This window comes from Calypte anna, chromosome 21, assembly GCF_003957555.1.
Source record: "Calypte anna isolate BGI_N300 chromosome 21, bCalAnn1_v1.p, whole genome shotgun sequence".
NCBI lineage: Eukaryota > Metazoa > Chordata > Aves > Apodiformes > Trochilidae > Calypte > Calypte anna.
In genome coordinates this window covers 1,565,050-1,579,132 of record NC_044266.1, presented here as the reverse complement: position 1 = coordinate 1,579,132, position 14,083 = coordinate 1,565,050, and the positions used below count along the sequence as shown (strand labels likewise).

The following is a 14,083-nucleotide window of genomic DNA, read 5'->3' as shown; positions in this document are numbered from 1 at the left end:
TGCCCAGCTCTCCTGAAGAACTACCACTTCACTTGAACTTTTTTTTTTTTTTTACTTTGAATTTCCAATGTTTTGGGGTTTTTTACTGTACAGCAGCTGTAGTGCTTACCCCAGCCCCTCTGCACTGTGCCCATGGCTGATGTCCACAGCACCTTCCTTGCTCAGGGTGCAGGCTGCTCTCCACAAGCTTTGCAGGTCATCACGAGCTGTTTTTTCACACCAGTAACATCTCAGCCCACTGGAGCTGAATGTCTCATTGGCTTCACTGAAAACCAAGCCTAAATTAGGTGTAATAATCAAAAATACTGTGTGGATAGACACAACGCTCTTGCATGGTCTGGTAAATGCAAACCCCTGTTCAAGTGTTCAGGCCCCAGCCATGGACCCTGAATTGATTTTCCACCCCAGTTGAGCCTAGGAGCTGGGAAGGGGCTGGAGGAACAGCCAGGAGGTTCAGCAGTGGGTCAAGGCAAAGCCCAGCCAGGGCCCAGCATGTATTTGCACAAATCTCTGGTGGAAACAGAGCTTGAGAGCTGACCATGTCAGAAGAACATGCAGCACAGCCCTGGCTCTTGGCCTTTTAAATTATTCCTACAGAGGCCAACTGAAAATAATAAAAATAATTGTTTCTTTTCCTGATGGAATTTATTTTAATCTGTATATAACTTGTAATTTTTTTCCTAATTCTTTTCTTATTTTATTTCTTCCTTAACAGTATTTTTTTTTTGCATTAGATATCATTATTGTGAAGAAATGATGTTAATGTAAGTATGTAGGGAAGGACCAAAATGGTGTAATTAAGGTTGTGTGTTGTATGGTTGATAACCAGGGAGTAGGAAGAGTTTGTCCATGTGCCAAATGCCCCTGACCCCCCCTGCCAGCCTTGCTGCTGATTCTCCAGGCAGTTGCCACATGGCCAGGGACAGAGGTCCGAAGGACCCAATGGCCCTGCTCCAGGAGAAGATGGGAATGTGGCTCAGCCTCAAACACTGGGACAGATCCATCCTGTCCCATTACAAAAGCCTCCCTGGTTCCTGGCAACTGCTTGGAGCAAACAGTCTGAGCATGGGACTGCAGCAACTCTGTACTTATATTTTTTTATACCATGATTATTTTTCCTGTTCCTAATTCTTAATACAGTTTCTTTGCTGCCTGTTTTTATGTACCTGGTGTCCCTTTTTTTTGTTATTGTTTTTTTGTGGGTTTTTTTTTTTTTTGGGGGGGGGGGTTGTTTAAATAACCTCCTCTAATTTAGCACTGATGCAAAATTTTAATTCTTCCACAGCTGCAACAAATGAACCAAAAAGCCTCAGTCAATTACTCCAGCAATGGGCTGCGGCTGATGGTGATTTCAGGCAGGTGTTCGGGAGGAGGGGTGTGGGTGTGTGGAGGAGTTGTGTGAGTGTGGGTGCAGGTGTGGGGGGGCTATGGGTGTGTAGTGTGTCTGTGAGTGTAGTGTGGGTGTGAGTGTGCCTCTGGAGGAGGTGTGTGGGTGTGGTTGTGTGTGTGTGTGTAGGAGGTGTGTGGAGCAATGCTGCCACCAGAAGGAAACTCGTGGTGGGGACAACCTCGGGGCCACCTGATGCGCAGCTCCAGAACAGGTGACACCCAGGGACCCTCCGAGATGAGGCGTTAGCGGGGAAATTATTGCGGGGTAAGAGGTGGGCTGGCAGGAAGAAAGAAGGGAAAAAACAAACAAAAAAACCCCCGTGGTTAAACCCAACATAGAGATTGAGCTCAGGGGTCAGCTCTGCTCCCCCCACCCCCACACGCGCTGTCCCGGGAGCCCCGCGCAGCTGCCGCAGTTTGCAGCGGGGCCACCTCCGTCTCGGCTGCTTCCTGACGCCTCTCCAGGGTCGCTCCAGGTCCCTCGCCGCGGAGAGCAGCCCCCGGTGTCGGTAAGTCCGCCCTGGGGAAGGGGATGGCGGTGAAAAGCGTCGTGGAGAGGCTGGTTTTGGGGGGGGTTTGAAGCGGGGGTTGGGGGGCAGTTCGTGAGGGGGGTGGGGGGTGCTGAGGCGGTGCGGGCACAGGTAACGCCCTGAGGCGGGTGTGAACGAAGTGTGAACGCCCAACGGGGCCCTCAGAACGACTGCAGGGTTGGTAAATCCACCCTGGGGAAGGGGATCTCGGTGAAAATGGGTGGAAAAGGGCTCTTTTGAGGGCTTTTTGAGCCGGCACCACGCCCTCCGCCATTTTGGGCCGAGGAACGCACGTGGCGGGTGAGGGCGGCGAGGTGTGAGATGGCGGCTCCTCAGCGCGGTGTGTGGGGAGGCTGCTGGGGCTTGGTCATGGAGAAATGGTGACCCCCTGGCAGAAAGCTGTGGTGTCTCAAAGTTCTGTGTCCACCAGGACTGATGTAGCTTCCCAGATGGAGCTCTGGTGGGGACGTTTTGCCAGCCGGGGGTCGGGCTGCAGGGCGGGCGTTTGGTGAGAGCAGTGAGGGAGGGCGGGCACATGGCGGAGCTTCTCTTGTTTTTTCGTTGAGCTCTGGGTTGGGTTAGGACCATCAGAGAGTGTGAGCCAAAGGTTTGGCGCCCTAAAACTGTCCCAAGAGCCGGGCAAGGCTCCTGTGTGACACCAGAGAACCGGGGTGCCGTCCAGTGTGACCCGGACAGGCTGGAGAGATGGGCAGAGAGGAACCTAAAGATGTTGAAGAAGGGCAAATGTAAAGCCCTGAACCTGGGGTGGAACCACCCCATCCATTGGTATAGGTCAAAGGCTGAGCTGCTGGAAAGCAGCCCTGAGGAGAAGGGTCATGGAGTTCTGGTAGACAATAAGCTATCCATGAGCATTGTTCCCTTGTGACCAAGAAGGCCAACGGTGGCCTGGGCTGCCTTAGGAAGAGTGTGGTCAGTAGGTCAAGGGGATCATCCTCCCCCTTTCATTCTGCCCTACTGAGGCCACATCTGGAAAACTGTGTTCAATTCTGGGCTCCCTAGCTCAAGAGAGACAGGGAACTGCTGGAGAGAGTTCAGCAAAGATGATTAGGCTGGAGAATCTTCTGAGGAAAGATTGAGAGAGATGGGACTGTTTAGCCTGGAGAGAAGGCTGAGAGGAGACCTTATTAATGCCTATAAATATCTAAAGGGCAAATGTAAGGACGATGGAACTGGATTCTTGAGTAGTGCCCAGCAACAGGACAAGGGACAATGGGCACCAAATGAAACACGAGAATTTCAATTTAATTGTGTGAAAAAAAACTTCTTTATTGTGAGAGTAACAAAGCACTGGAACGGACTGTCAGAAAGGTTGTGGAATCTCTTCTGGAGACATTCTAAGCCTGCCTGGATGCAGTCCTGTGTAATGTGCTCTAGACAATCCTGCTTTAACAGAGAAGTTGGACTGGATGATCTCTACAAGTCCTTTCCAAGTCTGATGATTGTGTGACTCTGTGGTTAATGTTAGTGTTGGCCAGGAGCACGCAAATGCCAGGGCTGACATGAATGAGCTGCTGTCACAGCTGCTGCAGAGAGCAGTCCTGAACAATAAGATTCGCTGCCTGCGATGGCTCGGGACAAATGAAATTCACAAAGGAAGGATCACCCCCTTCCCTTCTTGCTATGGGCTCAGTCTGCAGAGGTCTTGAGACCCTGAGGCATGGCAGAGGAATCATCCCTGGGTCTCTACACGTCGGTCTCCACCCGCAGCCTCTCCATCCTGCGGACGTTTCCCTCCACCGCGGAGCGGTTGGTGATCTGCCGAGCACAGCTCTGGGGGAACCAACCCTGCTCACCGTCCCGCAGCCTCTCACCCCAGCACCAGCCTACCAGAGGAATAGAAAAGGTCACTCAGGGCTACCCAGGGTGCTTGGTGGCACCTTCCCCTCCTTAGGTGCCAGCTTGAGGTTGTCGTTTGTTGGGTCTCAGCCCAACCAGACATGGACCCTACAAGCATGGATGGAGCTTCCTGGAAGCTTCTGAAAACTGCTAAAATTCCAGTTCATTGAAGCTCTTACCCTTTCCCTGGCCACCATTCCCCCCTAGCTGGCACTTACCATCCTCACCTCCCAGCACCAGGACCACATCAGCCTGCTGCAAGGACAGCTCATCCGCCTGCTTGGCCAGGTAAGCACGGGTGATCTCCACCTGGGTCAGATCTGCAGAGGGGAAGGTGAGGACCAGGTGAGCAGGCATAGCCAGTTCTTCCCCCCTGGGGGCTGCCAACCCCTCCAGTCCTTCTCCCATCCTCTTTTGCCCCCTCCAAGCACTTGGGAAGCATCCTCAGCCCTTTCTCCAGCAGGAGTGGATAGGAACCAGGTAAAATCCCCCATGTGGGGGCACCCAGGTTCTAGCACGTGACTGATTTGTGGTCCCCAGCATGTTGGTACCTCCTTTAGGAGTGCTGTCAGGCTTCTCCTTTCCTCTGTGCATCAGTGCAGTGATCCAGCGGGCACGGTCACTCCTGGCAGAGGGAAAGCCCATGTCACCCACAAACAAGAACATTTATCCTGTGAAACCCCACCAGTGTCACCACTCACAGTGTCTCTGCTGACAGCACAACCTCCTCCCTCCTCCCCTCGCTGTCCTTCTCCATCACCACCCGGAGCAGGTGCCCACTCTTCCCAGGAGGAGGGGATGGTGGGTCTGTGTTCTCTATCTTCTCCACCGTGACCTGGTCCAGCGTGGCATAGTTCATCACAGTGTAGCTCTCCTCACTGCAGCAAAGACACAGCTGGCACCTCAGGGATGAAGCTGCCTCCTGGGGTCAAAACTCTGGCTGGTGAAGCCCAATGGGTGCCACTGAGGTGACCACCACAGCAAGGACATGAGCTGATGCCCAGGGGTGGGACATGGCCCTGATAGACACCCATGGACAGGAGCAAGGCCAAGGGCTGTGGACCTGAGCACTTTCCTCTGGCTAACAAGGAACTTTTCAGTAAAACTTTTCAAAACAGGGAAATCTCAAGAATTTCTTCCTCTGCTTAGCAAGGTGAGGTGTCAGTCCCCCTTGCTGTTGTGTAGGGGTAGGAAGGGTCCCTTCCAGCCTTACCTCTTCTTCTTGGTGATGATCAGGACATCGTTGAACAAGAAGAGGTGGCAGAGCCTGCCTGCCCCACGGCGGAAGATTCCTGCCTCCTCTGGGAGCAGCAGGTACAGCTCCCCCCGCTTCCGCAGCCAGCGGGAGGCAGAGATCAGTGGGAAGGGCTGGAAGGGAACCCAGAAAGGCTGACTTACCACCTGCCTCACAGCTTGGAATCAAGTCCAGGCCCCTGCCATGCTACAGCTGGTCAGGGCTACCTGGAAGGAGTCCTGGGTCAAGCCCAACGCTCGAACATCAAACCCCAGAAGATTTATATTTTTTCCCACCACTACTCCAAGTCCTCACCTTCTTCTTTCCAAATTCCAGCTGTTTCTGCAGGGTGTACATCTGCTCTGTCCTCTCCATAGCACGAGCTCCCTCGTTACAGTTCTTAACCAGCTGGAAGACAAACCACCAGACTTTGGATGGACCAGGAGCAGCACAAGCACATGACCAAGAGCTGGTCTTTAGGGGGTCAAAAGGAAGAGCTGCCATCACCACTTTGGTGGCCAGAATCTCTGTGGTGCATCACCTTGTGTGAATGACCACTGCTCCTTCACTCCTCTATGCTTTGCTTTGTTTGCTGCTCTCTGCCTACATCTCCAAAAACTGCAGCAAGTGTCACAGCTGGCTGTCACCTCAAGAGAGGTTCTGAGAAGGGGCAGTAGTGATGGAGAAGATGATACCAAAGGGAAGGACAAAAGACAGGCCAAAGAGGAAAGAAGAAAAATTAGATGAGGAGAAAAAGGAAAAAAGGGGAGGCCAGAACAGCAGCTGGAGGGAACAGTGCACTGGAGGAGGGAAGGTGGGGAGCTGGAAGCTGGGCCTCACCTTGCTGATGGCTTTCAGAGCTCTGGTGGCAGCTCCATATGCTGCAGTACATGCTTCTGTTTTTTGACAGACAGTCTAGGATTTCAAGGCAAAATGCTTTAGTGAAACTACAAGACAAAGACCTGTGTGTCAGCACTTCCTGGGGATTTCAGGCTGTGCCACATGCTCCAGCCATTCCCAGTGCTCATCCTGGCAGTGCGGCAGCTCTCACAGCAAGGTTTAACAGAGCTCCCAGATGGGGATCTGGTTCTGCTGGGGCTTTGCCATCAGACACCTGCCCGAGCACCACCATCACCCCTCACCCCTGCAGCCCAGGACAGGCTGTGGGAGCAGCCCCAGCAATCCCACATCCAGCTCTTTGCTGGTTAGAGGAGCTGGGTCCAAGAGTCCTGGATTTCTATGAAGCTTTGTGCAAGACTTGCTTTCCCTTCCTGGGACAACCAGGATGGGGGTGCCACCCCACCTGGGGTACCCAGACACAGCACAGGGCAGAGAAGAGCCTCAGGGTGCTGAGCTGGATGTCCCTGACACACAAAGTATCCTTCACAAAGCTTGAAGCTGCACATCTGACACCACAAGCAGTAGATCACCCTGGATCTGAACACAAGCTCAGGCATCCCAGAGGGATGGAAGCCCGAGCAGAAGGCTGTCCCAAAGACAAGGAGAGGGCTGTCCCAAAGATGGGTGTAACGTGGTCACCTCTTCGAGGTGCCAAGCAGTGACCCTGTGTGACTTACATCTAAGAGCAGAGGAAGCCGTGTCACTCTCTGCATAGGGAGAATGAGAAATGATATCATTGGCAGGCCCCCGCAGGCTGCTCTCCTTTCAATTTGTTTCAGGGTTTCTTTAAATAAGGGGTTTGTGTTTCTGGAACAGGACAGGAAAGCTCTGTTAACTCTGTTCCCAAACTTTCCCAGCCACTCTGCAGGCGTGGGCAGCGTGGGGCAGTGATGGTGCTGCCCCGGTGCTCTGCACCACTCTGCTGATTCCCTGCAGCTCCTCAGCACACAGCAGAACTCACAGCAGCTTCTGGAGGGTCCTCTGCTGGTAGACCTCATTGGAGCAGTAGCTGATGTAAGGGCTGAAGTGGTTGGAGGCATGTTCTTCCACTATGTCACTGATGTCGGGAATTAGGACGTTTTCCTGGTGCCGCTTCTCCAGGTCTCTGAAGAAGCTAAGGAGAGGATTTCTAATTAACCTCGCCATGTGACTCGTTAGGGCTGGACAAACCAAACAGATTCATATTTAACCATGTTTCTAAGGCAACTTTTCCCTAGTTTTCCCAGGGGAGACAAAGTCCTGGATCCCTTCTGCATGGGGTCAGCTCTGCACAGCCAGGATTCCCACGTCTCCAGTGCAAACCCAGCAGCAGGGATGGGGAACATGGCCCACACTTGCCTGGTGCTGACTGTCAGGATGTCACTAATGTTGGAGAAGAGGTGGTGGTGTTCCATCTGGGTCATTGTCTCCTTCAGCTCCTCTGACCTCATGAAGTGGCCCACCAGGATGCTCAGGCTGTGCATGTAGGAGTACTCAGAGGTGATGATCTCAAACATTGCCTGAAAAAGTTGGGGAAAATGGAACAGCACGAAGTGAGCAAACAAAGCAGAGAATGAAAACTTGCTGTATCTTAGTTGGTGCAAAACCATTGGAAAAGTCTTTTCTTCAGCAGCACAGTGTTCCCTCTATCACCTCGTGCATTGCCCACCCTGCACCAAGGCAGGTTTTGGGCCACAGAGGCATTAAAAAGGTACTGGAAGGGAAAAACATCTTCGTGCTGTGACTTGCCAGAGAGGGTGTCTGCTTCCCTGCCGTGACATGCAGCATCTCACCTCCTGCCTCTTGCGTTCCTCGGGAGATATCCGCTGCAGGATTCCCGCTTCCAGCACCTGCGGGAGAGAGCCCAGGATCAGCAGCAGCCACTGCCGTGGACACACGGTCCTTGCACGCCCTCTAGTGCGGTCTGGGGCTGAGCCAGCCTTGCATCTTCCACCACGGGAGGAGCTTCCTCTCCCCCAGAGCAGCAGGGCCGGGCTGGGTCCCCCACACCAGCGCACCCGCTGAGTCCTGACCAGCCACACATTGCAGAGGGCAGCCACACACACAGCTTGCTGGGCAGCTCAGAGAGCTTTTGAAACACATGCTGCAAGGAGGCAGGAGCACAGGAGCAGCCCATGGTGAGGGTAAGCAGACACCCCAGCAGACCCTACCTCTGGGAGCTGGCTCCAGGTGACCTGTGCCCGGCGATAGCTCTGCACCACGATACCCGTGTCCGGAGGGGATGGCTCTTCTGGGATGGATTCCTCCAGCAAATCCTCATCTGACTCATGGCTGACAGAGTTCAGACCTCTCTCACGGATTTCCTGATAGAGCCGAGGCTCTGCAGAGGAGAAGGGAAGAGGTCAGCAAAGCCTTTCCCAGCTGCAGCCCACAGCTTCTTCCCTTCCCACCACTGTCTCATCCCGTTGGCTGAGAGCCCGCACACCACTGAGGCAGGGCCAGCACCTCCCTGCCACAGTCAGACTTTGCACAGCACCAGTGAACCAGCAGCTCTGAAACATGCCCCATGGCCAGTGCCTGGCTCATCCATGTTTGCCTGGGGCAAGTGAAGGAAGGAGGGAACAGGGCAGCATCCCCAGCAGGAGTGCACCCCAGGGAGCAGAAAGGCAAGGCTGAAATGCTCCTCTTGCAGATGAGGAAATGGAGGCAAAAGCCCCAGGCTAGGGACAAGCAGCAGTACAGGTGACAAAGGGACTTGGAGGGATTTGCTTTGCAGGGGGTAAGCTGGAGCTGGCACTCTCAGGAAGCAGCACTCACGGTCCTTGAAGGAGCCACCATGCTTCTGCACCCGCCTCCGCCCAAGGGTTCTCTGCAAGGGGAAGGAGAGGAGAATGTGATCCAATGAGTATTTCTGTGGCTCTGGGAAGCATTCCACTCCTTCAGGGAAGGAGAGAAGTTACCTGCACAGCCAGTCAGCAAACACCTCCCTGTTCTTTCAGCCTGATATTATTTTTGTCTAAGCTTTTGTTTGCCTTCCTGAGGTGACTCAGCTCTCACCACACATTATTGGGGTCACGATTGGAACCATTTTGTAGCTATGCCACTGCCTCTCACATCTGCCTGTCTACACCTGGACTTTGCCTGCACTGAAGTCTCCTTCTCCCCAGACCTGCTTCACCCATGTTTGTGCACATCCAGCCGCCACCACGGAGCCACACATGGGCCAACCCCACCCTGCAAACACACCCGCAGCCATGTGGACAAGCAGGAGCCTGGAGCAGCCAGGCAGAGCCCCCACCAAAGCCAAGCCAGCTATTTTTAAGCTCTTCAGGGACCTACAGCATCTGCTGGTGACATGCTGGCTTCCCAAGGCACAAGTCATTTCCCCAGGCTCAGCAAGCCCTACCACCTCCACTCCAGCTCTCCACACAGCTCTGTAAACTTCAGGAGATGCAGGGAAAGGGCTCTGCAGGGAAAGCCAGGGCCCCAACCCAGCCCAAGAGCCACCAGGTGACAAACCCACCTTGCTCCTGCTGGGTTTGGGGGCAGGCAGGGCACTGCCCTCCTCTGGCAGAGGTTCCAGTGAGGGCACAGCAGTCACTGTCTCCAAGTCCGTGCCCAGGCCCTTCATGGCAGCGCGGTAGGACATGTTCCTCAGGTTGCGTTTCAGGGTCCCTCCACCATCATCCTCCCCCTCCTCCTCCTCTCTGGGGACAGCTGCCAGCTTTGGGTTGGGGCCCAGGGGCTCCCGGTTTGGCCCCTCTGCCCCGAAGCTTTGGTGCCGGGTGGGGTTGTTCTTGGTCTTGGTGCAGACAGCCAGGCTTTTGGGGATCAGCTGCTGGGTCCCCACCTTCAGCGCAGCCGGGCTCTCCGTGCTGAGGATGATCCTGCGGGGCTGGGCCAGGGAGCCCATGGCTGAGATGGAAGTGGGTGCTGTGGTGGTGGAGCTGTGCCTGCCAGGGGGGGATTTGGGGCTGGGGGGCTCTGGCTGCAGCGGGTGGCATCGGTACTCCAGGAGAAAGGTCTTGTCATCCACAGAGCCACCTGGGGGGCTACGAGACATGACGGTGGCACAGAAAGCTGTGTAAGACAGACAGACAGACAGATGGAATGACCTCCCAGTGAGGCAGAGCCACCCCATTGCATCACTTGAGGAAAAACTATGTTTTAATTGCAACTGAGGTCTCGTTTGGCACCGTCGCCACCTCTGAGCTGTTCCTTCTCAAAGGCCACGGACCAGGAAACAGAAATCCAGACTTGAACCTGCATCAGTGACAGGCAGAAAGTACAGAACAGACCCATCAGCAAAAGCTCAATCTGATCAAGATGCTGGTTATTTTCCTGTCCTCAGATGAGGGACACATTCCTCTGGGCCAGAGCTCTGCCCAGTGTCCTGCGGATGAGAAAAGCACCACATTTGACTCTGGACCCTGTTCTGTCTGAAGATGAATCACAGAATCCCAGACTGGTGTGAGTTGGGAGGGACTTTAAATCTCACCCAGTCCTAACCTGTGGCAGGGACACCTCCCACTAGATCAGGTTGCTCCAAGCCTCATCCAGCCTGGCCTTGAACACTTCCAGGGAGGGGGCAGAGCCTGTCCTAAGCACCAGCCCCAATAACACGGAACAGACACGCCCGATGTCGGAGTCACTGGGTGCTACAACATCCCCCCCGGGGCTCGGGGGCCACCGAGGGACCCGAAGCCCCCCCTCTGGTCCTTCGCAGCCCCAGCAGCCCAGGGGCAGGGTTCTGGGTCCCCACCAGCACACACCTCCAGGGCTCCCAGCCCCGGGAAGCTGCAGGGACGCGGCGGGATGCACCCCGGCGACACGCACCCCAACCCCGCAACCAGCACCCCAACCCCGCCACCGGGCCGGGGCGGTGGAAGGACCAACCCTCGGCTACTCACTCACCCGTCGCCGAGCAGCCGCTTCCCGGCACCGGGACCGCCTGGGCCGTGTCCGGGGAGGGGGCAGCGGAGGGGCCGGGCTCTGCTCGGGGCTCTGCTCGGGGCTCTGCAGTCCCCAGGACCCGCTGGCTCCTGGGGGTCCCTCCTTTGGCCCTCCCCGGTCCGGTCGGGCCCCGCACCCGCACCTACCCGCGCCTCGCGGAGCGACAGGACGGGCCGGACCGGGGCGGGACGGGGGAGGGACCGGGGAGGGACCGGGCCGGTCCAGCCCCTCTCCCCAGAGCCGGGGGCGGGCGGCGGAACTGGGGGTGGGCGGAGGTGCCGGGGCCGGGCCCAGCACCGGGTGGGGACGGCTGGGTGCCGGTACCCCGACACCCGGGTCGGGGGGAGCTCTGCCCCCCTCCCGGCCGTCATCCCGAATTCCGGGGTATAACAGGGAGGAAGAAGTAACAAAACTAGAAGTTACTTTTTGCTTCTTTTCTGTTTATTCCCAGTATTTCTGTGCTTGCCCCGGGGCCCTCAGGATCACCCGTTCCTCCTCGCCAGGGTTACTGCAGGTTACACGGTTATTTGGCATCGTCCTCCCATCAGGTTGTAGGTGACAAACCACCACACCACTGCCTGTCCTCAGGGTGTGAGTAGCAAGGGACACTCAGGTTATTTCACCCTGAGTAGGGGCTGTTTCTTACCAAAGGCTCCTGCAGGTCTGGCAGCTCACCTCCTCGGTGGGGACATGCAGCCCCTGGCTGTCCCTTCCCAGCCCCAGACACCCTCCCTTCTGGATACTTGGGTGCCACACTCTGCCAGGAGGTGCAGCTACTGGGATAAGAGGGTCCAAGGGTCAGGCTGTTGACAGCCACCCAGTAGCAGCTGCCCAGTAAGGCCGGGCTCAACAGTGCTCTGTGTACTTACTGGGAACAGACTTTTCCTTGACCTTCTCTCATGCCCCCCACTCTGATTCCCCCCCTAAGAAAAAGGAGCATTTTTCTCAGCAGTTTATGGTGAATCTCAAGTGCTTTCAGGATGACAAAGTCCACTTGTCAGCAATATTCTTTTAAAAGACTCTGTTCTCTGCTCTCTAAGGCCTGCCTGACAATCGCTCTATTATCAGAGCTTTCTTACCCAATAGACTTTTTTCCCCTTTCCCTTTGGGGCTAATAAGCAGAAAGGTTGCCAGCCCTCCCCGAGAGGCAGAGGGCTTCTACTCCAGAGTTCAGCTAAGACTGAAACCCTCACATGGCAAACTCCAGGGAAGGGCTATTATGCTGGATGTAGGATACCATCATTTGATCACACTGAATGACTTTTTGAGGCAGAGACCATTCATCAGTTTTGTAATGCGTGTTGTTAGTTCAAAGACCCTGCTTTCAAGTCATTTTTGCTCCCAGGGGCCCTGCTGCAACATCTGACCACTGTCACTGGATAGTTCACTGATTCTCAGATCATAGTTGTGAAAAGAAATACTCCTGACATTCTGATACTGCTCACTAATGCCTTGTGCTAGCACGTTCCCCCATCCCAGAACATTCCCACTCTTCCCTGTGTGAACTTCCCAGTGACCATGACCCATCCTTTCAGCAGGCTGCAGGCACAGCTTGGTAGCACAGCCTGGTCCTTCTGCACCTCAGGAGCAAGGTGGGGTGACCCATCATTCCTTCTTCTTCTTCTTTGGGATGATGACAAGCCAAGCACAAGAAATATCAGACAAGAGAGTTCCCTCAGAGGCAGTGAGTTAGTGTCATGTCATGGACATGTTCTGCTACCCAAAACAGCCCTCAGAGGAGAACACAGAATGATGGAATGTTTGGGGTTGGAAGGGACCTTAAGGATCATCCAGTTCCACCTCCCACCAGCCCAGGGTGCTCCAAGCCCCATCCAACCTTCAGCACTGCCAGGGATGGGGCAGCCACAGCTTCTGGGGTCAGCCTGAGCCAGAGACTCACAAGGAAGGATTTCTACCTAATATCTTTAGTCTCCTCTCTTCCATTTATGATTGAAACAGCTGTTGAAAAACCCTCCCCCTTGTTTTTTTGGGGTTTTTTTGTTTGTTTGTTTTTTCTCTTGCACAGATGCCAAGAGTTTGGCTGCAGTGCTGATCAGGTGGGTGTTTCAGATGTGGGTGCTTAGCACTGGGTGAGAAATCAGGGAATGCTGGGTGATGGGAGTGGTCTTGCGTGCTTTAAAGTCTGGGGTTCAGCCCTGGCCCAGGTTCAGTCCTCTTGGAGCTCAGAGAGGGGAAGATATCTTCAGTCTCTCTGCAGCCTGGTGCTCTTGGGTGCTGCTGGGGGGGTCCCTGCACCCATGCAGGAGCCCTGCTGGGGTGATCTCTTTGGTAACACCTGGCTCTGTGTCCCCTCTTATCTTGCAGCAGGAATAACCACAGCTTCCCCAGGCCTGTGAAGGAGCCCCTGCCTGCACATCAACCTCCCTCAGGTACAGCTCCTCATGGAGGTGAGGAAGGCACCAAGCACTTGGGTAAGCACCATCTTGTCCTCTGGTGGGGGGTCTGGCATCTGCCTGGATAAGGGATGTGGGGCAGCATCCTGTCTGACCCCGAGGAGCTGGCAGTGTTCCCAGTGTCCTTTTGCTTTGGCAGACAAGGCTCAAGGACATGCCTGTGGGTCCTGGTGCTGCTGTTGGCAGCAGTCTCCTTGACTGGGCTCCCCATCAGAGGGGGGACCATGGCACTGGTGCCCTGGCAGGGCCAGTCAGCCCTCTTGGGGCCCTGCTGGGACCCCCAGCACCTGGGGGCTCTCTGAGTATGCTGAGTGGGGGGGTAGCAGGCACCTACAGCCTTCCGCTTGCTACAGGGGGTCTGGGCTCCAGCTGCTTCACACAGGGGACAGCAAAGCCACCACCATGCTGGGTGACAGACCCTCAGGGCTGCTGTTTCAAGGAGGACCCTGCATTGCAGCCATTAAGAGGAGACCCCTCCTATGAGACAGAATTGAGAGAAACAGAATTCAGCCAGAGGAATCCTATGGGCAGTGCTGAGTGAGTATGGAGAGGACATGAAAAAGTGGGATCAGAAACCTACTGCTGTCCTGCAGGAGCAAATGTATAAGTTGCTGAATGAGATGAAGGCAAAAGGAGGTCTTTTTGCCTCCTTTTGCCTCCAAAAAGATGCTGCTCAGGTCTCCAGTGTGGAGTTACCCAATCCAGATCTGCTGATGGCTCCCTGTACATCAGGTGTGAGTACTGGGGATGCAAACTCCAGTAATGCACATACTGACAATGCTGTATGTGCTCAAGCTTAGAGGTGCCCTGCCTCCAGCCAGCTGGAGGAGAAGAACAACAGAATTTATTGGATTGTGTGGATTCAA

The 14,083-nt window shown here is 55.0% G+C and overlaps 1 protein-coding gene across 3 annotated transcripts; it reads right to left on the bottom strand.

Annotated features, from left to right (window-relative positions):
* Nucleotides 1-3,511: 3,511 nt before the first annotated feature.
* Nucleotides 3,512-10,853, bottom strand: ARHGEF16 (Rho guanine nucleotide exchange factor 16). Of its 3 annotated transcripts, none has more exons than XM_030463849.1 (16): nt 10,765-10,843; nt 10,056-10,243; nt 9,374-9,930; nt 8,668-8,719; nt 8,061-8,230; nt 7,683-7,739; nt 7,249-7,409; nt 6,872-7,024; nt 6,588-6,717; nt 5,851-5,925; nt 5,326-5,418; nt 4,990-5,144; nt 4,478-4,654; nt 4,328-4,401; nt 3,995-4,096; nt 3,512-3,763 (listed from the first exon to the last, which is right to left on the bottom strand). In XM_030463849.1, the coding sequence occupies exons 2-16, from the start codon at nt 10,150-10,152 to the stop codon at nt 3,624-3,626; spliced, it is 2,193 nt and encodes a 730-aa protein (XP_030319709.1). In that variant the 5' UTR covers nt 10,153-10,243; nt 10,765-10,843; the 3' UTR covers nt 3,512-3,623. The 3 variants fall into 3 exon arrangements, with proteins under 3 accessions (XP_030319709.1, XP_030319710.1, XP_030319711.1); XM_030463850.1 differs by having other exon boundaries at nt 10,114-10,243; XM_030463851.1 differs by lacking the exon at nt 10,056-10,243 and having other exon boundaries at nt 10,765-10,853.
* Between the last annotated feature and the right edge of the window lie 3,230 nt (nt 10,854-14,083).